Genomic DNA, 22,809 nt, shown 5'->3' with positions numbered 1-22,809 from the left:
GTGTCAAGACTCTGTTTCCCATAATGCTCGACAAACGACGGAAGCTCCCGAGGTACAAAAAAGCAAAACTGTCGGATTAGGTCCGGTCTGCTTTCACACCTCCAAAAGATCTGCACCAGGGTTCCTTTGGTCCGGACCGAGTCCGACCTTGCAGCTCGGTCTCGGTCCGCTTGTTTGGTCCGGACCAGAGTTCGGTGGTTTGTATTCAGACCAACCCAAAAGGTCCGGACCAAGGGAAATTTGGTTCGTTTGGTCCGGACCAAACAACGTAGGTGTGAATACGCCATTATAAAAGTGTTCAGAATGGAACTGTGAGTTGTTTGTTTGTTTGTTTGTTTGTTTGTTTGTTTGTTTGTTTGTTTGTTTTGAGGAAAAAAAGGTGAGGCTAGTGACGGTGGAACATGTCTTTAATATGTATCTTGTTTTTAAGGACAAAACATATATAAAATATAATGTGATGCTACTTAATTGTCTTAATTAGACACGTTATAACACCGGAGGTGCGACTATTGGAAAACAATCAACTTCAGGCTGGTAACTGTTCATCTAACATCAGGTTGCATCAGAGCACCTTTCAATCGCTGATTGTTTTTCTTTAACTGCATGCCTCCAGGTGTTTTATTCTTTTCTCTTTATTTAACACTCAGGTCGGTATGCAAACCAGGAGCCTGTGTCATAACCGATCTCTCCAGCCTTGTAAACATGACTGCTGTGTGAACGCGTCAGTCCGTTCGGTTCAACCAGGCAAATGACAGAGTTACTGTGCGTCGAGCTTAATGGTGTGGAAAAATCCTGACAAGAAAATCGCACACCTGTGGCAAAAGTCGATGTGCGATCGAGTTAAATAATACACACCTTGTGTCATAACATCAGTTTGCTGGCAGATGACATGATTATTACCTCCATGTAGTTATAATGACGGCATCACTGACTACTGAGGTTTCTAAATGTACGGGTATACACACACGAAGATAAAGATTTTTCACACACACACACACACACACACACACACACACACACACACACACACCTTATTTCTATGTAATTAAAACCATATTTTATTTTCACATGTATGTAATGACAAGATTATATGATGTCATGTTTTTTTTTTCTTGAGGGAATGTGTATTGATCCTGTTATTGTGTGTGTGTGTGTGTGTGTGTGTGTGTGTGTGTGTGTGTGTGTGTGTGAGATGGCATATCTCTGCACACCGTAATGCCTGTGTGTGAACTGAGGCTGCAGCATGCAGGTGTCGGAGTGAAACAGTGCAGGTCACAGCATGTGAGGAGGAAACTCATAGCAGCAGATTTTCACTTACAGACACTGCAAGCACGTCTGTCTGTCTGTCTGTCTGTCTGTCTGTTTCACCATTTGTCTCCGTCTCTCTATTGCTGTCTCTCCCTGTTTGTATTTGTTTTTTTTTTCCTTTCAGTGTATCTCTGTGTCTCTGTGTGTGTGTGTCTCTATTTCTGTCTTTCTCTCTCATGTGTCTTTCTGTCTCTCCCACTGTGCACTTTGGCCCTGTCATGTCTCTCTCTCTTTGTCTCTCTGTCTGTCCTCTGTTTTCCCCTCTCTCAAAATGTTATCTCGGTCTTTCTGTCCCTCCCTGCCATCTCTCTCTCTCTCTGTCTTTGTCTCTCCGTCTGTTCGTCCTTCTGTTTTTCTCTCTCTCAACATGTTATCTCTGTCTTGCTGTCCCTCCTTGTCATGTCTCTCTCTCTCGTCTCTCTCTCTCTTCTCTCTCTCTCTCTCTGTCCCTCCCTGTCATCTCTCTTTCTTTGTCTCTTTGTCTGTCTGTCTGTCCCTCTGTTTTTCTCTCTCTCAAAATGTTTTCTCTTTCTGTCCCTCCTTGTCACCTCTCTCTCTCTGTCTCGCCATCTGTCTGTCTCTCTGTTTATGGCTCTCAACATTATCTCTGTCTTTCTGTCCCTCCCTGTCATCTCTCTCTCTGTCTCTCCCTGTCATGTCTCTCTCTCTTTCTCTCTCTCTGTCCCTCCATGTCATGTCTCTCTCTCGTGCTCTCTCTCTCTCTCTTTGCTCTCTTTGTTTCTCTGTCTGTCTGTCCCTCTGTTTTTCTCTCTCTCAACATGTTCTCTCTCTCTCTTTCTCTCTCTCTGTCCATCCTTGTCATATCTCTCTCTGTCTCTCTGTCTGTCTATCCCTCTGTTTTTCTCTCTCTTAACATGTTTTCTCTGTCTCTCTGTCCCTCCTTGTCATGTCTCTCTCTCTCTCTCTCTCTCTCTCTCTCTCTCTCTCTCTCTGTCTCTCTCCCCCCAACCTCATCTCACACAAAATTTGTCAGAATTGGAATAATATTCTCCTGTGATCCATGTGCCTGGAGGCAGATCGATATATTTTTTGTATTTCTGTTATATATCTGTCTCTATATGCGTTCTAACTGTATATAAGTGAGAACTTTGCTGTGAGTGCAATCGCCTGTCCCGAGCTCTCGCTCTCTCCCAGGGTGCATTAGATTTAAAATGTTCCAGAGGAAATGAGGAAGGGGAAAAGGAGGCAGTGCTGAGACAAATGGCCTGCTTCATATTTAATGTGCTGCTAATGGAATTAGCTGAGGGCATCACGAGGCTGGCACTGCGGGGACATGTTCGCCAGCACAGTGCTTCCTCTATAGGGTGGGGCGGGGCAGAAGGCTGGGGGGAACAGGGGTCACTACACAGGGAAATATTCCAGCTGAGGAGACAGGCTGGGACATATTTACACTGTCCGTTAAAACAATGAAGTATTTTTACCTAACCTCGTTTTACTCCCACTTCATCTAAATGGAGCACTGTGTAGCTATATGACTCTCTCTCTCTCTCTCTCTCTCACACACACACACACACACACACACACACACACACACACACACACACACACACACACACAATCCTTATGAGGACCTTCAATTGACATCCTTTTTAATGAAGCTATGTTTGCACCGAAACCTAACCTTAACCTCAGTAATGAAAAGGAATTTAATTTTTTGTCAGAACAACAGCATCAACAACAACAACAAGAAGACTTTCTTTGTGGGGACCATCCAAATGTCCCCACAATGTTAAAATTGTCAGATTTTACTATCATTTTGGGGATATTTGGTCCTCAGCAGTATATAAAACATGTGCACGTGCGCGCGCGCGCACACACACACACACACACACACACACACACACACACACACACACACACACACACACAATCCTTATGAGGACCTTCCATTGACATCATTTTTAATGTAATGAATTAAAGCTATGTTTGCACATAACCCTAACTTTAACCTCCGTAATGAGAAGGAAACTTTTTAGCTCTTTTTTTTAATTTTGTTTTTGTCAAAACAACAACAACAGGACTTTGTTTGTGGAGACCATCCAAATGTCCCCACAAGGTCAAAATTGTCCGATTTTACGATCATTTTGGGAATATTTGGTCCTCAGAAGTATATAAACAAACACACATTTTTCTTTCTCATTCTAGCTGTGTTCCATTTTGGAAGTAGCTGCTTTCCAAGCCCACGCCCTTCAAAGCTTCCTGTCTCTCAAGACAGAAATATAATTGAAAAGGAGCAGTGTCATAATACAGTACATCACACCTTTTAGTACGCGGCACTAAAAGTTTGTTTATTTACCATCATTTACTAGTTTATGAATTTACACAAGGTTAACAGCTGCTACCTTTCTGGCGCTGCTAACGTAACAATTGGATCTGTTCCCTGAATAACACGGCTAGCTAGTTAGCAAGTAAAGGAGTATCGCTATGCCATTATTTGTATCTCTACCGATTTTTAACGTGACTCCTACACCCTTGAAATCATGTCTGCTGGAAAAAAGTAACTTTTCATTCACTGGATTAGTAAGTATATCATTAAACTTTCTTCTACAAGTTTCTTCGACAGTTCCTCAACCTCAGCTACATCACCCAAGTACATAATTGGTTTCCACCCAACCCCTTTTCCACCAACAGGGAACTGGTTCCGTTCTGGTCCACGCACCAAATGCTCTGAGCATTTCGACCAAAAATAAACTGGCTCTGAACCTGAAAACGTGGTTCCCAGCTGGAACCAAACTATAGCTGTTTTTTCAGCATGAACCATCACATGACATCATCACATGACATCAGTGGGCATGTCATTAGTTTGGAGAGGAAGCAGAGCGCAGTAATGGAGACATGAATGAAAACATACCGTATATTTGCAATAATGGAACAATATGTAATCATGCACTCCGCCATTTACTGTTTACTTCCATTGTGCAACGTGTAACACCCTCCATTCATGACGCAGCCTCGATTACAATTCCACTCAAAGCTGGTGAAAATGTGGGCTGGTTCGTTATTGGCACCAAGGTTCAAGAAATCCTGAATGGAACTGGTTCAAGAACCCATTCCTTGTTGGTTGAAAGTGGGTTCGAGTGGAAGTTCAAAGACATTCAGATTAGATAAAGCTTTTATTTATTTACCTTTTTGCCATAGCGAGATGCCATCTCACTATGGCAAAAAGCTAAATAAATAAATAAATAAACAAACAAACTTTGAACTCTGGCAAGCTTTTTTTTTAAATCTAAAGTGACTGAGTATGCTAGGTACATAGCTGCCAACATTCCGAAATTGTAAATAGTAATACAAGGTTGGGTACTAAGTCTTGGTGGGGGGTCGGGCCCCCCCGCCACCAAAGCTTTCTAGCAAAACTACCCTGAAAACATCAGACTAAAACAAAATAGTTTGACAAAATTTATTCTACAAACTAAACTATCATCTTACATTAATTTGCAAAGTTCTTTTCAACAATGTATGAAAATAGTCAGTGAATCAGGCAAAAACTTCAAACAATGCAATTGGCACATATAACTTTTGACAAAGTACACATTAGAGAAATAGACTAGAGCTTACTCAGTCAACAGTTGATGTTATTGCACCACATAAATGTCTCACCGACATGGAGCACAAAACGCATAGTGATCGCCCTTACTTGACTTAGAAATGAAGGGAAACTCCTCTCGGTACGAGTCCTTGAAGCGCTGGCCCTTCCCCTTAGCCATGCTTTCTTTAGAGATTAGTACTATGCTACATCTTCATAACAAAAGCTTGAAACGCCATGCTTTGTTCAGAAACTTCGTGACCAAAGGCCAGACGATAGCGTGCCATGGATGAGCTAATAGAATCATTGATTGGCTGAGAGAACAAGCAATAGCCAATGAAATTTGGCGTAGTATCTGCCACTTGGAACGAAGCGGTGTTTTATCAAATACGAATCCCACCGGTGATAGACTTTGAAAATGACCCATGAAAATTGGCAAAATCGTATTTTATTGTAGTAAATTCATATTTTCGTAATCAAAACGACAAATCGTAATAAATACGATTTATTCGTAGTAGTTGGCAGCTATGTATCTATATAATGGTTATTCCATGAAATCAAGTCGTACATGAGCTGATAGCCGACGAGGCACATAGCACCGAGTTGGCTATAAGCCATGTACGACGAGATTGAGTGGAATAACTGTTTTATTCTATCCACATTCACTGGATTTTAAGAAACAGAGCATTTTTATTTTTATTTTTTTGCAAATTCAATAAATAAAAACTTCATACAAAACGTCCGAAGTTTTTATTTATCGAATTTGCAAAAAAAATAAATTAAATAAATAAAAAAAAAAAGTGAGTGAGGGAAGGATGGAGCGTGAGATCAACAGGCGGATCGGTGCAGCCTCCGCAGTGATGCGGTCGCTTTACCGGTCCGTCGTGGTGAAGAAGGAGCTGAGCCAAAAGGCGAAGCTCTCAATTTACCGGTCGATCTACGTTCCGACTCTCACCTATGGTCATGAGCTTTGGGTAATGACCGAAAGAACAAGATCGCAGATACAAGCAGCCGAAATGAGTTTCCTTCGCAGGGTGGCTGGGCGCTCCCTTAGAGATAGGGTGAGAAGCACAGTCACTCGGGAGGAGCTCGGAGTAGAGCCGCTGCTCCTCCACATCGAGAGGAATCAGCTGAGGTGGCTCGGGCATCTTTTTCGGATGCCTCCTGGACGCCTCCCTGGGGAGGTGTTCCAGGCATGTCCCCCCGGGAGGAGGCCCCGGGGAAGACCCAGAACATGCTGGAGGGACTATGTCTCTCGGCTGGCCTGGGAACGCCTCGGTGTTCTTCCCGAGGAGCTGGCCGAGGTGTCTGGGGAAAGGGAAGTTTGGGCTTCCATGCTTAGACTGCTGCCTCCGCGATCTGGCCCCGGATAAGCGGAAGAAGACGAGACGAGACAAGACGAGACGAGACAAAACGTGCGACAAAATCATTGCCACTTAGAATGTAAACAAACCGATGAAACGACAGGAGCAATTTGTGAAAAATGCGATAATAATAATTCTTGAAAATTAAAAAAAAACATACGTTCTGGCCATCAAATACTTTCATTTCATGTTTTGTTGCTTTTTGTGTAATTTTTATGGTTTTGTTTTCAAGTAGAGTTTTTATTTCATCCTCAGTTGGTTCAGAAACACGCCCCACCATTTTGTTTTTCTCTCCTCACGGTATATTAACTGATATCCTAGTAGTAGAGTAGCCAATCAGAGTGTATAATTGCTCATATCCAGTGAATGTGGATAGAATAAATATGTATAACTATTTTTCAGAACAACTAACAACAAAAAATGTTTATAGTTGACGGCAAAATACAGCGAATGGTATTTGATCAGATTTACTAACTAGATTTTAGTAGAGGTGGACAAAGTACCCAACTTCATTACTTAAGTCAAAGTACAGATACCGCTGGTCAAATGTGACTCCGATACAAGTGAAAGTTGTCCAGTCAAATTTTTACTTAAGTTAAAGTACTGAAGTACTAGTACATTTTCTGTCAACGCATCGTTGTATTATTGCCACAACGCTTACAAAACCTAACGCCGTTACCAAAGACAGAAATGTGAATTCACAAAATGAATGCATGCCGTGCCATCATGGTGGTTTAATGTTGAGCTAGCTAGTCAGTGAAACTCCACCTGACATGCTAGCAAACGCTTTTCAAACTCAAAATATTGGGTATATTGGGTAGCTAATGCTACGAGAAAAGAAAGATTTCTAGTTTTTGTTTATTTGGCAAGATTATGCTAAAACATATTTCTGAAAGGATTTCAGATAAGTTAACGTTATTCATGTTAGCGTAACTCCATTTTTACATGCTAACTAACAGTGTCCAAGTTAACTAGCTATGTGTTAGCGTTAGCCGTGTACAAGGCTACGGCAACTTGGCTGGCAAATCCATAGAAAGTCATTTGACGAACCAGACTGCGTAGCTATGTTTGCAACGTTATCGCTAACTCTAAAAGCACAGACAACTTCGTTGCAAGCTTTCTCTTGGAATAAAACGTTTACATCCCTCAATATGCTTCCGCAGGGTGGATGGCGAGTTTTTGTAGGCCGTGATGTGGTTCGTTTTCAGCAAACAAAGCAAACATTTCAAATGAAACGAATCTTTAATCCATGCAGGAAACTGAAACATGGGTTCATGGGCCATGAGTTTGTGCGTTCTCCAGAAGAACCGCCTCCTTCCATTCTGCCATCAACTGATCGTGTTAAATAATGCTGCTGAGAAATAATTGAACTTGATTTTATGGACGTGACGTGACCTTAGTGATTACTGATCGGCTGTCTCACGCTACGTTCACACTGCAAGGCTTAATGCTCAATTCCGATTTTTTTGTGAAATCCGATTTTTTTGTGAGGTCGTTCACATTAACAAATATATGCGACTTGTATGTGATCCTCAGTATGAACGAAAAGCGACCTAAAAGTGTTCCGCATGCGCATTGCAGGATACGACGATGTCACACGCAGTGAGCATGGCCAGTGTTTACGGAAGTAAAACCGCCCGGTTGCGGTATGACCCATCCAATCTAGCTTGAATAGCTGTATCCCCCCAAATGGAAATCAGCTCCCTAACCTCTGCGTCCTTCCATTGAGAAGATTCAGAACCTTCACAGCCCGAAGCGTCCCTCGCATTGATGTCATGCGCAGGGGTGCAGATACGTTTTCTGAACTGGGAGGGACAAAAAACTGGGGGGGACAAAGCTGCCAGCAAACCAACCCCGATATGCCTGTCAAACTTGTTGTTAGTAACCATAGCAACCAAGCTCGAGCTCGCAACCTGTGCAGTCTGCGCAGCTCAACCAACCGAATATCAGTCTTTGTTTTATGTGAGTTGTTGCAACTATGTATACACTGCTGTGCACCTCAATAAACCGAATGGTAATTAGTCTTTTGATTTTTCCGTGAGGTTTGCCTTATACAAAGAAAGACAGCATAGACGTTTTTTCCTCCCTATAAGTGGGGGGGACCGAACGAGGTGAATTTAAATCTGGGTGGGACAAGTCCCACCCTCTATCTGCGCCCGTGATTATGCGCCATGTTGTTGCAACTTTTTTTGAGAGACCCGCCGCCTACTTCAGTGCAGAATAGTGACGTTTGTGGCTTGTTGATGACGTGTAAGTCGGATGAATGCGACCTGGCGGTTCAGACTGAAGTCGCATATGAAAAGAGCGGATAGGAATCGGAATTAGGACCACATATCCAAACGGCCTGGGTCGGATTTGAAAAAATCGGATCTGTGTCGTTCAGATTGTCAATAAAAGATCGGATACAGGTCACATATGGGCGAAAAAATCGGATTTGAGTCACTTCAGCCTGCAGTGTGAACGTAGCCTCAGTGTCACCTGTAAAAAACCATCACGTTTTAGAAAAGAAAAGAAAAAAAACATCCACTTTCAAAGCTGCTTCATAGTAACGAGTAACGAGGACCTTGATAGAAATGTAGTGGAGTGAAAAGTACGATATTTGTCTTTCAAATATAGTGAAGTTAAAGTCATAAGTTTCCAAAAAAAAAAAATACTCAAGTAAAGTACAGATACTCAAAAAGTGTACGTAAATACAGTACTCAAGTAAATGTACTTCATTACTGTCCACCTCTGGATTTTAGGTGTTACATTCCAGAAAGATCAGAAAAGTCTGCTTTCCGGATCTAGTATGAAGATGGGAAGCAGTACTGCTGCGAGTCAAAATGACGTCCTTTCAGTGATATTTCATTTTAATGGCTGTTTAATTTCCAAGAAGATTTTCCGTTGATATTCCAGTAAAGATTGATGAAAAGATGAGACGTGCTGCCCTGTGGTCTGTCTGACTCGACTATTTCTTTGACAAATCATCGTTAGCAATATGGTTTTATTGTGGAGCTCAGTGAGGCAATAGAATTCACCCCCTATTCATATCTGTATTTGTTTTCATTTCGAGCGCATTACACTCACCGGCCACTTTAATCAGAACTTGTTCTTAAGGCTAAGATTCCTGTTCTTGGCTGCAGGAGTGGAACCCAATGTAGTCTTCTGTCTGCTGTTGCATGCTGAGATGCTTTTCTGCTCACCACAGTTGTAAAGAGTGTTTACTGCATCGTCGTAAAGTGCCAAGTCAGCATCTGACGTTGGCGACCACTAATCTGAAAGCACTACGATCAGCAGCCAAGTGCAGCAGGTCAATGATCTTCTTTCCTGTCACCAACGTCGGGTCGTCTGTGAAGGCTTTCCTAGGTCTGCCTCTCTTTCTTTTACCTTCTATACGTCCTTCGATGCACAGTCGTTCCAGTTGGTTCTCTCTGACAATATGGCCCATAAATCTAAGTTGTCTCTGAAGGATCGTTCTCAACAGGCACTTTTTCTCCTGGACCATTTGCAAAATCTCTTCGTTGGTTTTCTGATCTATCCATGATATTTTCAACATGCGCCTATAAAACCACATTTCTGCAGCTTCTAACTGGTTCTTTACTGCCGCGCTCATAGTCCAGGATTCGCATCCATATAACAATAAAGACCAGACATAACACTTTAAGAATCGTTTCTTTGATTTGGTTGGGAGGGTTTTATTTGTAAAGATATTCCTTTTTTCCATGAATGCTTGCTTTGCCATGGCGATACGTCTTCTAATTTCCACTGTGCTTCTACCATCATGGGTAAGCATGCATCCCAGGTATTCAAAGGACTCCATCTGTTGTACAACCCCGATTCCAAAAAAGTTGGGACAAAGTACAAACTGTAAATAAAAACGGAATACAATAATTTACAAATCTCAAAAACTGATATTGTATTCACAATAGAACATAGACAACATATCAAATGTCAAAAGTGAGACATTTTGAAATTTCATGTCAAATATTGGCTCATTTGAAATTTCATGACAGCAACACATCTCAAAAAAGTTGGGACAGGGGCAATAAGAGGCTGGAAAAGTTAAAGGTACAAAAAAGGAACAGCTGGAGGACCAAATTGCAACTCATTAGGTCAATTGGCAATAGGTCATTAACATGACTGGGTATAAAAAGAGCATCTTGGAGTGGCAGCGGCTCTCAGAAGTAAAGATGGGAAGAGGATCACCAATCCCCCTAATTCTGCGTCGACAAATAGTGGAGCAATATCAGAAAGGAGTTCGACAGTGTAAAATTGCAAAGAGTTTGAACATATCATCATCTACAGTGCATAATATCATCAAAAGATTCAGAGAATCTGGAAGAATCTCTGTGCGTAAGGGTCAAGGCCGGAAAACCATACTGGGTGCCCGTGATCTTCGGGCCCTTAGACGGCACTGCATCACATACAGGCATGCTTCTGTATTGGAAATCACAAAATGGGCTCAGGAATATTTCCAGAGAACATTATCTGTGAACACAATTCACCGTACCATCCGCCGTCACCAGCTAAAACTCTATAGTTCAAAGAAGAAGCCGTATCTAAACACGATCCAGAAGCGCAGACATCTTCTCTGGGCCAAGGCTCATTTAAAATGGACTGTGGCAAAGTGGAAAACTGTTCTGTGGTCAGACGAATCAAAATTTGAAGTTCTTTATGGAAATCAGGGACGCCGTGTCATTCGGACTAAAGAGGAGAAGGACGACCCAAGTTGTTATCAGCGCTCAGTTCAGAAGCCTGCATCTCTGATGGTATGGGGTTGCATTAGTGCGTGTGGCATGGGCAGCTTACACATCTGGAAAGACACCATCAATGCTGAAAGGTATATCCAGGTTCTAGAGCAACATATGCTCCCATCCAGACGACGTCTCTTTCAGGGAAGACCTTGCATTTTCCAACATGACAATGCCAAACCACATACTGCATCAATTACAGCATCATGGCTGCGTAGAAGAAGGGTCCGGGTACTGAACTGGCCAGCCTGCAGTCCAGATCTTTCACCCATAGAAAACATTTGGCGCATCATAAAACAGAAGATATGACAAAAAAGACCTAAGACAGTTGAGCAACTAGAATCCTACATTAGACAAGAATGGGTTAACATTCCTATCCCTAAACTTGAGCAACTTGTCTCCTCAGTCCCCAGACGTTTACAGACTGTTGTAAAGAGAAAAGGGGATGTCTCACAGTGGTAAACATGGCCTTGTCCCAACTTTTTTGAGATGTGTTGTTGTCATGAAATTTAAAATCACCTAATTTTTCTCTTTAAATGATACATTTTCTCAGTTTAAACATTTGATATGTCATCTAAGTTCTATTCTGAATAAAATATGGAATTTTGAAACTTCCACATCATTGCATTCCGTTTTTATTGACAATTTGTACTTTGTCCCAACTTTTTTTGACTCGGGGTTGTAGTTTTTGTCCATCTAGAATGATTTCACACTTTGGGTTTTCAGTATTTGAAGAGAATACCATAGTTTTGGTCGTCTTTTTATTTATAAACAGTCCTCTTTTTTCACTTTCAGATTTCAGCTGCTTTAACATTCTTTCAAGACTGTCCTTGTCTTCAGTTAAAAGTACTGTATCATCTGCATATCCGACATTCTTCACGGGAACACCGTTTATCTTGATTACACCCTCCTCTTCTGTTATTTTCCTCATAATGATCTCAGAATACAATGAAAAAAGATCAGGTGACATGACACATCCTTGTCTGACACCTCTTTTGATAGGAGCCCAGTCACTAAGGTTTCCATTAATTGACATGGCAGCAGTGTGGTGCCAGTATAAGTTTTTCAATATATTCTTCTGTCTGTGTAGTCAATATGTAGTGCTTTCAAATCTTCCATGATAAATTCATGTTTTACTTTATCAAATGCCTTCTCCTAGTCTATAAATGCGCAGTAGATATCTTTTTGCATTTCAACAGCCCTTTCTGTTAACATGTGCATGACAAAGATGGCGTTCCGAGTTCCTTTGTTCTTACGAAATCCAAATTGTTCCCATGCTTTACTGTATATGAGTTGCTACCGTATATCCTTCGCTCACTCGTTGTTTTTTTGTTTTTCGCACCATTCTATTTGTGTAAACTCTAGAGACTGTTGTGTGTGAAAACCCCCAGGAGATCAGCAGTTTCTGAAATACTCAAATAAACCAGTCCATCTGGCTCAAACCAACACCCATGCCGCAGTGCAAAAAAGTCACACTTCACTGTGAGATCACAAATTTTCCCATTCTGATGTTTGAATATTGTGAACATGAACCTCTTGATTTGTATCTGCGTGATTTGATGTATCATACATTCTCATCTCATCTCATTATCTCTAGCCGCTTTATCCTTCTACAGGGTCGCAGGCAAGCTGGAGCCTATCCCAGCTGACTACGGGCGAAAGGCGGGGTACACCCTGGACAAGTCGCCAGGTCATCACAGGGCTGACACATAGACACAGACAACCATTCACACTCACATTCACACCTACGGTCAATTTAGAGTCACCAGTTAACCTAACCTGCATGTCTTTGGACTGTGGAGGAAACCGGAGCACCCGGAGGAAACCCACGCGGACAACATGCAAACTCCGCACAGAAACGCCCTCGCTGGCCACGGGGCTCGAACCCGGACCTTCTTGCTGTGAGGCAACAGCGCTAACCACTACACCACCGTGCCACCCCATCGTACGTTCTGTAGAACGTATTTGTATTTGCTTAGTAGGCAGTTGTCCGCGTAAGCTAGATAAACAAACTGTGTTATTGCATTAAATGTTAGAACTTCTCCATTCAAAAGCACTTGCTGTTAGCTACAAGATTTACTTACATTGGTACCGTAAACCTCCTGTTTGTTTAATGTTGAAGCAAAGACCTATGATCCAGTCTCGAGAATTATGGGATTGCTTAAACTTCAGAGGGCAGCTGCTTTGGAAAGCTTTATCTCTGTAGCATGACTCAAAACCTGTGCAACTTCCTTCTGACTTGAATACAGGATAAATCTCATTCTCTTTCCGTCTCTCCGTCTCACTCTGTATCTCTGTCTCTAATCCTTGTACTTTTTATGTGCCTTATTTTCTGAGGATCTATATCATTGTCATTTTTTCCACATGGCCCTGAAAAGATTATGCCGCTTTTTTTCTGTAAATTAATCTATAGAAATTATCGAGTGTACTGTCCTGCATACTACTTAACTTAAAAGCAACGAGTGTTAAAAAAAAAAAAAAACATGGACAGCATGGCTGCATGTGCTTCTGTTCTATACTGTAGATATGAAGCCAAAAGCCATTCCACTACCACGTTGTCAAATTTGTACAGTTTGCGCAATAGGGACTTTTTGCTGCTATCTGGAGCCAGAGTCTGCGCAGTAGAGACAAGAGTCGAACCTCCTCACTGTGTAAGCTCACTCCCTTCTCCCAATACCAAGGTCCAGCGCTTCACCAAGGCTGTCCAATACTTCCTTCCCAAGGATATCCAGGACTTCTTACAATATAGTAGATTATTACACATACAGGACACTTTTTCGATGGAATAAAAACATGTGTTCTATTCCCTTCGAGCAGGTTTCATTCATTTGGTTTGATAGCATGTAATACTGTTCGCATATCGCTTATCCTACGTGTATTGCATCACTCTACTCTACCCGAAGGAGAATGAGCATTGGATATGGTTTATGATATTACATAGTTGTCAAGACGACATGACGTCACACATCAGAGCTGATATGAATATTCAGTGAGAGAGTTTTCTGCTATGCATGCGCATAAGCATTTCTTTGTTCGCCGGGAAACAGAAAGACACGTTGAACACCTGAAAGGTTACCAGAGCTTCATCAGATATTCTTCATGCATGTTTGCAAGAGAAAAACATACCAACGGACATTGAAAAACTGGAAAAGAGAGTGTGTATGTATAATAATATTGGCTGGCTTTTTTCATGGTATATCAGATATATTCAGTGATGTACGTAGTCGAGTCACTAAACCTCGAGTCTGAGTCCAGACCCGAGTCCTCAGTGTTCAGGTCCAAGTCATTAAAGAAAATTTCAAGTCGAGTCCATGATTGATCCGAGTCGAGTCCGAGAACAAGACTCCAACCGCGCCATTTGACGGTGGCTGTTGCTGCCTTTATGTGAAAGCGTCTCTGCTATTGTGTCGGACTGACGTTCCTGCTCGACTGCGCCATTTTAGTTAACAGGCTACAGATAAAAAGCTTGTTCATCGCTCAGCAAGCCCCGCCCACTATCAACAGGGCAAATAACATGAGAGAGGGTTAACACTAGCTAGTTCATTGGTCAGCAAGCAAGCCCCGCTATCAACAGAGCAATGAACATAGTGTCACTTCCTTCTCTGGGTGGAGTCTTGCCAAACGACGATTGAAGTCCGAGGTTGTCCCCGTCGTCTCCTCGATAGTTCTTCTACATATGGAACACGTGTGCATTTTTTTCCCACTGCACGAGAAAGCAGACAATCGTAGGGGCGTTCGAGTCCTCGTCTCTGGTTTCCGAGTCCGAGTCCAACTCTGAGTCATCGGTGCTCAAGTCCTAGTCAAGTCATGAGTCCTTAAAATTAGAGCATGAGTCAGAGTCCTGGACTCGAGTACTACAAGCCTGGATATATTCCATTTGGCTACTCGTCTTGAATTCATCCAACATCATGCTAGCTGAATGGAATATATCTGACATACCACTGAAAGCCAGACAATATTATTTAAATCACATGTTAAAAACAGTTTAGATGAGAAAAGCGGCTTGGAAAATAAGCCAGTTTGTCAGTGAAGCACATGAGGATGGGTGGAGCTTGATATTATACTGCAGCCAGCCAGCAGGGGCGCTAGACCTGTATTCGCGTCACTTTTTCAAGATGTTACTTTTTCCATGTTTTTTACAGTCAGTGGTAAAGATTTAAAGAAAAGACGCTTCCATTGGTTGAGTTTAAAATGCAAAATAATACAACCCCGATTCCAAAAAAGTTGGGACAAAGTACAAATTGTAAATAAAAATGGAATGCAATAATTTACAAATCTCAAAAACTGATATTGTATTCACAATAGAACATAGACAACATATCAAATGTTGAAAGTGAGACATTTTGAAATTTCATGCCAAATATTGGCTCATTTGATATTTCATGACAGCAGCACATCTCAAAAAAGTTGGGACAGGGGCAATAAGAGGCTGGAAAAGTTAAAGGTACAAAAAAGGAACAGCTGGAGGACCAAATTGCAACTCATTAGGTCAATTGGCAATAGGTCATTAACATGACTGGGTATAAAAAGAGCATCTTGGAGTGGCAGCGGCTCTCAGAAGTAAAGATGGGAAGAGGATCACCAATCCCCCTAATTCTGCGTCGACAAATAGTGGAGCAATATCAGAAAGGAGTTCGACAGTGTAAAATTGCAAAGAGTTTGAACATATCATCATCTACAGTGCATAATATCATCAAAAGATTCAGAGAATCTGGAAGAATCTCTGTGCGTAAGGGTCAAGGCCGGAAAACCATACTGGGTGCCCGTGATCTTCGGGCCCTTAGACGGCACTGCATCACATACAGGCATGCTTCTGTATTGGAAATCACAAAATGGGCTCAGGAATATTTCCAGAGAACATTATCTGTGAACACAATTCACCGTGCCATCCGCCGTTGCCAGCTAAAACTCTATAGTTCAAAGAAGAAGCCGTATCTAAACACGATCCAGAAGCGCAGACGTCTTCTCTGGGCCAAGGCTCGTTTAAAATGGACTGTGGCAAAGTGGAAAACTGTTCTGTGGTCAGACGAATCAAAATTTGAAGTTCTTTATGGAAATCAGGGACGCCGTGTCATTCGGACTAAAGAGGAGAAGGACGACCCAAGTTGTTATCAGCGCTCAGTTCAGAAGCCTGCATCTCTGATGGTATGGGGTTGCATTAGTGCGTGTGGCATGGGCAGCTTACACATCTGGAAAGACACCATCAATGCTGAAAGGTATATCCAGGTTCTAGAGCAACATATGCTCCCATCCAGATGACGTCTCTTTCAGGGAAGACCTTGCATTTTCCAACATGACAATGCCAAACCACATACTGCATCAATTACAGCATCATGGCTGCGTAGAAGAAGGGTCCGGGTACTGAACTGGCCAGCCTGCAGTCCAGATCTTTCACCCATAGAAAACATTTGGCGCATCATAAAACAGAAGATACGACAAAAAAGACCTAAGACAGTTGAGCAACTAAAATCCTACATTAGATAAGAATGGGTTAACATTCCTATCCCTAAACTTGAGCAACTTGTCTCCTCAGTCCCCAGATGTTTACAGACTGTTGTAAAGAGAAAAGGGGATGTCTCACAGTGGTAAACATGGCCTTGTCCCAACTTTTTTGAGATGTGTTGTTGTCATGAAATTTAAAATCACCTAATTTTTCTCTTTAAATGATACATTTTCTCAGTTTAAACATTTGATATGTCATCTATGTTCTGTTCTGAATAAAATATGGAATTTTGAAACTTCCACATCATTGCATTCCGTTTTTATTTTCAATTTGTACTTTGTCCCAACTTTTTTGGAATCAGGGTTGTATAATCTCATCTCATCTCATTATCTCTAGCCGCTTTATCCTTCTACAGGGTCGCAGGCAAGCTGGAGCCTATCCCAGCTGACTACGGGCGAAAGGCGGGGTACACCCTGGACAAGTCGCCAGGTCATCACAGGGCTGACACATAGACACAGACAACCATTCACACTCACATTCACACCTACGGTCAATTTAGAGTCACCAGTTAACCTAACCTGCATGTCTTTGGACTGTGGGGGAAACCGGAGCACCCGGAGGAAACCCACGCGGACACGGGGAGAACATGCAAACTCCACACAGAAAGGCCCTCGCCGGCCCCGGGGCTCGAACCCAGGACCTTCTTGCTGTGAGGCGACAGCGCTAACCACTACACCACCGTGCCGCCCGGGTTGTATAATATAGATGACATTTAAAGGAATTAAAGTTATACTTCTGCTGGCTTTCGGTAAACTATACAGTTCCAAGCACAGGGACGGTTGTATGTACAGTACGGTATATTTTCAAAGTCAGAGATCATCCTTTCTGTCTTCCTTTCTCATTATGACCCTGAAACGTACTCCATCTTTCCCTTCCCGCTTCAATCTCCTGTTCTCTCTTTGCCAAACCATCAGACCCCAATTTTCCCTTCACTCTTCATCTCACTTCCTCTCTTGCTATCACCTCCAAATGTGAACTCGTTCTGTATATCTCTCTTTCACTCTATCTTTCATTTCTACAGCTGTGTGAAGATTATGTTTCCTTACACCTGGTCAGAAACACCGTCACAGCCTGCGGCTTTCTGATTTACCGTACTCTGTGCAGCGTTATCTTTCGGACTTTTCACATTTATGTTCTCGTAGGTTTTTTTTTTTTTTGTAGGATATGGCAGTAGTGAAGTCAAGACCCTTTGTGCTACATTTGTAGCAAAAAAAATTTTTTTTTTTTGAAAGAAAAGAGAAATGCAAATTCAAAACACCATACGAACTGTCGAAAGTGATTTTCATTTTCCAACAACGAGCTCTTTCGGAATGGCCTGGAAATGTCCAGTGCGCTCAGTGACGTCTAAAAGAACCCACAATTTGTTTAAGTTTGACAAAACCAGCGTGAACAAGAAGAAATACGTTTATCTGTTTTCCGATCGGATGTTCTGATGTGATTGCAATTTTATTTCCGGTTGGTCACATTTTCGTACGCAATGCATTGAAATTAAAAATGAATCATCGCTGTGTGTGTGTGTGTGTGTGTTTGAAAATTATGTAAATTCCGAACCCTTGATCAATGAGCAGATGCCTATGAGAGTAACACTGACGCTCTGACCCATGCCCGCTCTCACTCTGGCACTCTCGTTCTGCTTTTTAACAAATTCACTACTCGCTGTAAAAGACCCGCTGCTCCGTTTGATTTTTCCACTTCAGAGCCGAGGCTGTTGATTGAGACCTGTGTGTGTGTGTGTGTGTGTGAGAGTGTTAGAGCTAAGCGTTAACTCTCTCCTCTCCCCCGCAGGTTGCTACTGACAGACGTGCCTTTGACATCCGCTGCTGCTTGGACCGCTTGAAAGGGCAACGCCCCCCCACCCCCTTTTTCCTGCTTCTGCCACCCGCCACCCGCTTCAGTGCCAAGTGACATCCGCGGTTCTGAGCGAGAACGGCCTCTGCTACGCACCTGGTCGCCAACGCAACACCCTCCACCCCCCTGCCGTGTGCCCCCATGTTGCTTCTCGAGTCTGTGTCATAAGGACGGATCCAGGCAGTGCGCGCGTGTGTGTGTGTGTGTGTGCGTGTGTGTGTGTGTGTGTGCATGCGTGTGTGTGTGTGTGCGTGAGTGTGTGTGTGTGTGTGTGTGTGTGTATGAGTGAGTGTGGGCAAGAGGTGACTGCTATTGCCTCTTTCCACACCGCCAACTCTCTCCTCCTCTGCCCCTGCAACCACACGTAATCAATAATGAGTTTCACCATCCGTCTGGCCTGGCAGCGCAGCTGAGGAGAGACTGAGTGACAGCGAGAGAGAAGGAGAAAGAGTGAGGAACAGAGAGACGGAGGCCTCCACAGATAGAGGCTTCAAACGATAAAAAGGTCACAACATGGGCCTCTGATTTTTGATTTCTGAGTGCCTATAAACAAAAAGCCAAAATCTCGTCTCTTTTCCCGAGTGCACAAACCAAACCGGACAACAAGCTTCCTGTCCATCAGCATCAGCGTCAGCGTCAGCATCAGCATCAGCATCAGTGCCGTCATATCGTCTGGATTTCTTTGTTTTTTTTTGCTTTTAAGCCAAAATGGCGGTTAATGTGACGCCCATCCGGGACACGAAATGGCTGACACTGGAGGTGTGTCGCGAGTTCCAGCGAGGCACGTGTTCCCGACCCGACTCTGAATGTAAGTTCGCACATCCGGCCAAAAGCTGCCAAGTGGAAAACGGGAGAGTCATCGCCTGCTTCGACTCCCTCAAAGTGAGTAGTGACTCCATGGCAAACTTCTTTTCTACTTCACACATCTTTTTGGGAAGTTATTTGGGGGAAGGCTACACTATGACCTGCTGCATTCACCACTAAAGCCACATTCACGTTAAAAGCTTCAGATTGCATCATCTCTGTCTCGAAGGCTCACATCCGTAGCCGAAAGTGGCGCGTATCTGTCTGCAGACACATTCCTGCATCACGTCGATATTAATTTTGCATGATTTTTACTTGTCACAAGCAACAAAAAGAATCATGTTTGTACGGGCAAAAACTTGATGCTCAAGTAGCCTTTGTTCTGGATCCGGCTCACTTTTAACGTTTTCACAGCTATTTCTGGCACTTTTTTCATAAAAAAGAGACACATTGAGTTTGACAGTGATTGGAGTCTTTTGCTTCATCTTTTGCATTATGAGCTCATCCGGCTGATGGGCGATGAGCTTATGCCATCGTGTGCTGTCCGTCCATCGTCGTCCACATTTCGCGAAAATCGCTTCTTCTCTCTCAATTCTTCACTGACTTTTATTCTTTTTGGCAGGAAGGTAGGTCTGCATGGGGTGCATATATATAGCTTCTACTCAAATTTGCATAATTGCAATTAATAATGAAGATATGGAGTAATTAATCAATCAAGTCATCCCTAACGAACAATTTCCACTTCTTCTCCTTGAATTCTTCACCGATTTTGATTCTTTCTGGCATGAAGGTAGGGGTACCTAGGCTGCATAGAACGTCTACCCAGATTTGCTTCATTACAATTATTAATGAAGTTATGGACTAATTAAGCCTTAATGAGCAGTTCAATAATCAAAAATCGCTTCTTCTCGGTCAATTCCTTGCCATTTTGGATTCTTTCTGGTATTCCTAGGCTTGTATATACTGTAGCTTGCAACATTTATTGCGCACGGTGGCCTACTTGAGATCATTCCTTCTGGACTAGACAGGGCCGGAGTGAGCTACGCCGTCATTGACGGTCTCGTTTTTCTTTTGCTCGGGGTAGTAACAATCCAACACCTTGGAATGATCGATCAATTTAAAAGGCAACGACTGAAAAGAATAGACATAACAATCAAATCATTGCAGATTCAGTCGTATCATCAAATTAAGAAACATTGTCTTGTATCGTATTATGTGGAAGCTTGGGTTCAAGCTTTACAACCCTAATTGTAATCGAACTGGAGTCTCATCTCATCTCATTATCTGTAGCCGCTTTATCCTGTTCTACAGGGTCGCAGGCAAGCTGGAGCCTATCCCAGCTGACTACGGGCGAAAGGCGGGGTACACCCTGGACAAGTCGCCAGGTCATCACAGGGCTGACACATAGACACAGACAACCATTCACACTCACATTCACACCTACGCTCAATTTAGAGTCACCAGTTAACCTAACCTGCATGTCTTTGGACTGTGGGGGAAACCGGAGCACCCGGAGGAAACCCACGCGGACACGGGGAGAACATGCAAACTCCGCACAGAAAGGCCCTCGCCGACCACAGGGATCAAACCTGGACCTTCTTGCTGTGAGGCGACAGCACTAACCACTACACCACCATGCCACCCCGAACTGGAGTCATGCTTTTTTTGTAGCCCTGCTTTGACATTGCTTGGCTAACTCACTTTCCATAGTTTTGCTTCTCATTTCCTTATCCTACCACTGAACTTATCCTTAGCACTGTTGCCTCACAGTAAGAAGGTTCTGGGTTCAAGCCCAGCGGCCGACGGGGTCTTTCTGTGTGGAGTTTGCATGTTCTCCCCGTGTCTGCATGAGTTTCCTCCAGGTGCTCCGGTTTCTCCCACAGTCTAAAAACATGCAGGTTAGGTTAATTGGTGGCTCTAAATTGACCGTGAGTGTGAATGGTTGCTTGTCTCGATGTGTCAGCCCTGCGATGATCTGGTGACTTGTCCAGGGTGGACCTCGCTTCTCGCCCATAGTCAGCTGGGATAGGTTCCAGCTTCCCCGTGACCCTGCACAGGATAAGCAATGATGGATGAATGAATGGATGGATGGATGAACCTTGGAAAAGCCATGTGAATTCCGATCTGACGTTCTCACGCAGCATGGCCGCTACCCAATCTCCGACTACATTTGAAAGGTCCGATTGGAATCGATCAGATCATTGTGTCCAGACAATCCAGAAAAAATGGATCTGTGTGATATTTAGTGAGAAAATCAGATTTGCGAATGTAGCCAGTTTAACCGTCAGTATAAATATCTCCCTGCAACCACATGATAAGAAGGCTTGGTTGTGTTTCAACAAGTTTGCTGAGATTAATGAAGATGATGCCGTTTCTATCTAATATGATGGAGATAAAATTGATCTGATCGGTTCACGGTTGCCAAGTTCTCCCACAGCCACAACATTACAATCCTGATAGTCAAGACAGGACAGAAATGGACTTCGAGTGATGTTGGTTCATCCTGCCAGAGCTGCTGTTCTTGATTTCTTTCACTGTGTGGCAGTTCTTAGTGCCCATTCCTCAGAGATGCGTAAAGTAAATATTGTTTTTTTTCTTTCTCTCTCTAATAGCAACTTGTGATTGGGTTGAAGTATTGATTGTTCGAACCATAAGAAAGCACTCTCCGGGTCCAGAGAGGCAGTATTACAGAACTCTCTCTCTATATATATTAATCTTTACTTTTACTTTTAAGTTGTGCCTTCTGAGATATTGCAATGGAAGTGCATCATGAATCATGTACTCTCTCGGAGGTAACCTTTTAGCACTAATGAATTATTTAGTCGCAATATATCAATACAGAGATACTGCGTAACTTATTGTTTGAGATGATGGGAATTGAGATGTTCTTGTTTGTTTGTTTGTTTGTTTGTTTGTTTGTTTGTTTCATCCCTACATCAATCCTGCAAATTGCAGTTGAGTTGTCATGACACAGAAATGACGACCAGTTACTAACTACGTATTATTATTCTATCCACATTCATTGGATATGAGCAATCGCGCACTCTGATTGGCTACTCTACTACTAGGATATTAGCTCATATACGGTGAGTAGAAAAAAAGCAAAATGGCGGCGCGTTTCTGAACCAACCGAGGACGAAATAAAAACTCTACTCAAAAACAAAACCCCCAAAAAATACACAAAAAAGGCAACAAAATATGGAATTAAATTATTTGCTAGTAAGAACGTATCTTTTGTAAATTTTTTCAAGAATTATTATTATTATTATAGCATTTTTCATAAATTGCTCCTGTTTTTTTCACCGCGAGTTGGTCTAGTGGTTAGTGTGTCTGCCCCTCGATCGGGAGATCAAGAGTTCTGCTCATGGTCGGGCCATATCAAAGACCATCATAAAAATGGTACCTACTGCCGTCTGGCAAGGCACGCTGCAATACAGATGTGAGTGGGGAGTCAAACTCTCGCGGTTACCAGAGGACCCGCCTCCCACCATAACCCTAGCTATGTAATAGGCGAGAGGCCGAGGGCTATGGAAATGGAGATTGGCGCCGCCCTATGCGCCACATAGCATGGGAAGGACTTTTGCTGGTTTGTTTACATTCTTCATCTTTAAGCATTAAAATTTGTTGAAATTTTTTAAACTGGTTCAAAAGCTCAAAGAAGTTTGGAAATTACACGACTGAAATGGCCAAGGAAGAATTAAATAAATG

At 42.7% G+C, this 22,809-nt stretch overlaps 1 protein-coding gene across 8 annotated transcripts in view; it reads left to right on the top strand.

The window, feature by feature from the left end:
• Positions 1-22,809, top strand: part of LOC132871503 (muscleblind-like protein 1) — a 298,894-nt gene that overhangs the window by 72,337 nt on the left and 203,748 nt on the right. For 7 of the 8 annotated variants that reach the window (XM_060905703.1, XM_060905704.1, XM_060905709.1 and 4 more), the window contains exon 2: positions 18,235-19,179. The exons of the other annotated variant lie outside the window; for it this stretch is intronic. In XM_060905703.1, coding sequence (XP_060761686.1) covers positions 19,006-19,179 — 174 coding nt within the window. In that variant the 5' untranslated portion in view covers positions 18,235-19,005. The remainder of the gene's footprint in view (positions 1-18,234; positions 19,180-22,809) is intronic. 8 annotated transcript variants of the gene reach the window in all.

The sequence above is a fragment of the Neoarius graeffei genome, chromosome 23 (assembly GCF_027579695.1).
Source record: "Neoarius graeffei isolate fNeoGra1 chromosome 23, fNeoGra1.pri, whole genome shotgun sequence".
Taxonomy (NCBI): domain Eukaryota; kingdom Metazoa; phylum Chordata; class Actinopteri; order Siluriformes; family Ariidae; genus Neoarius; species Neoarius graeffei.
Note: the sequence above shows the minus strand (reverse complement) of the source record. Positions and strands in the feature narration are given on the sequence as shown.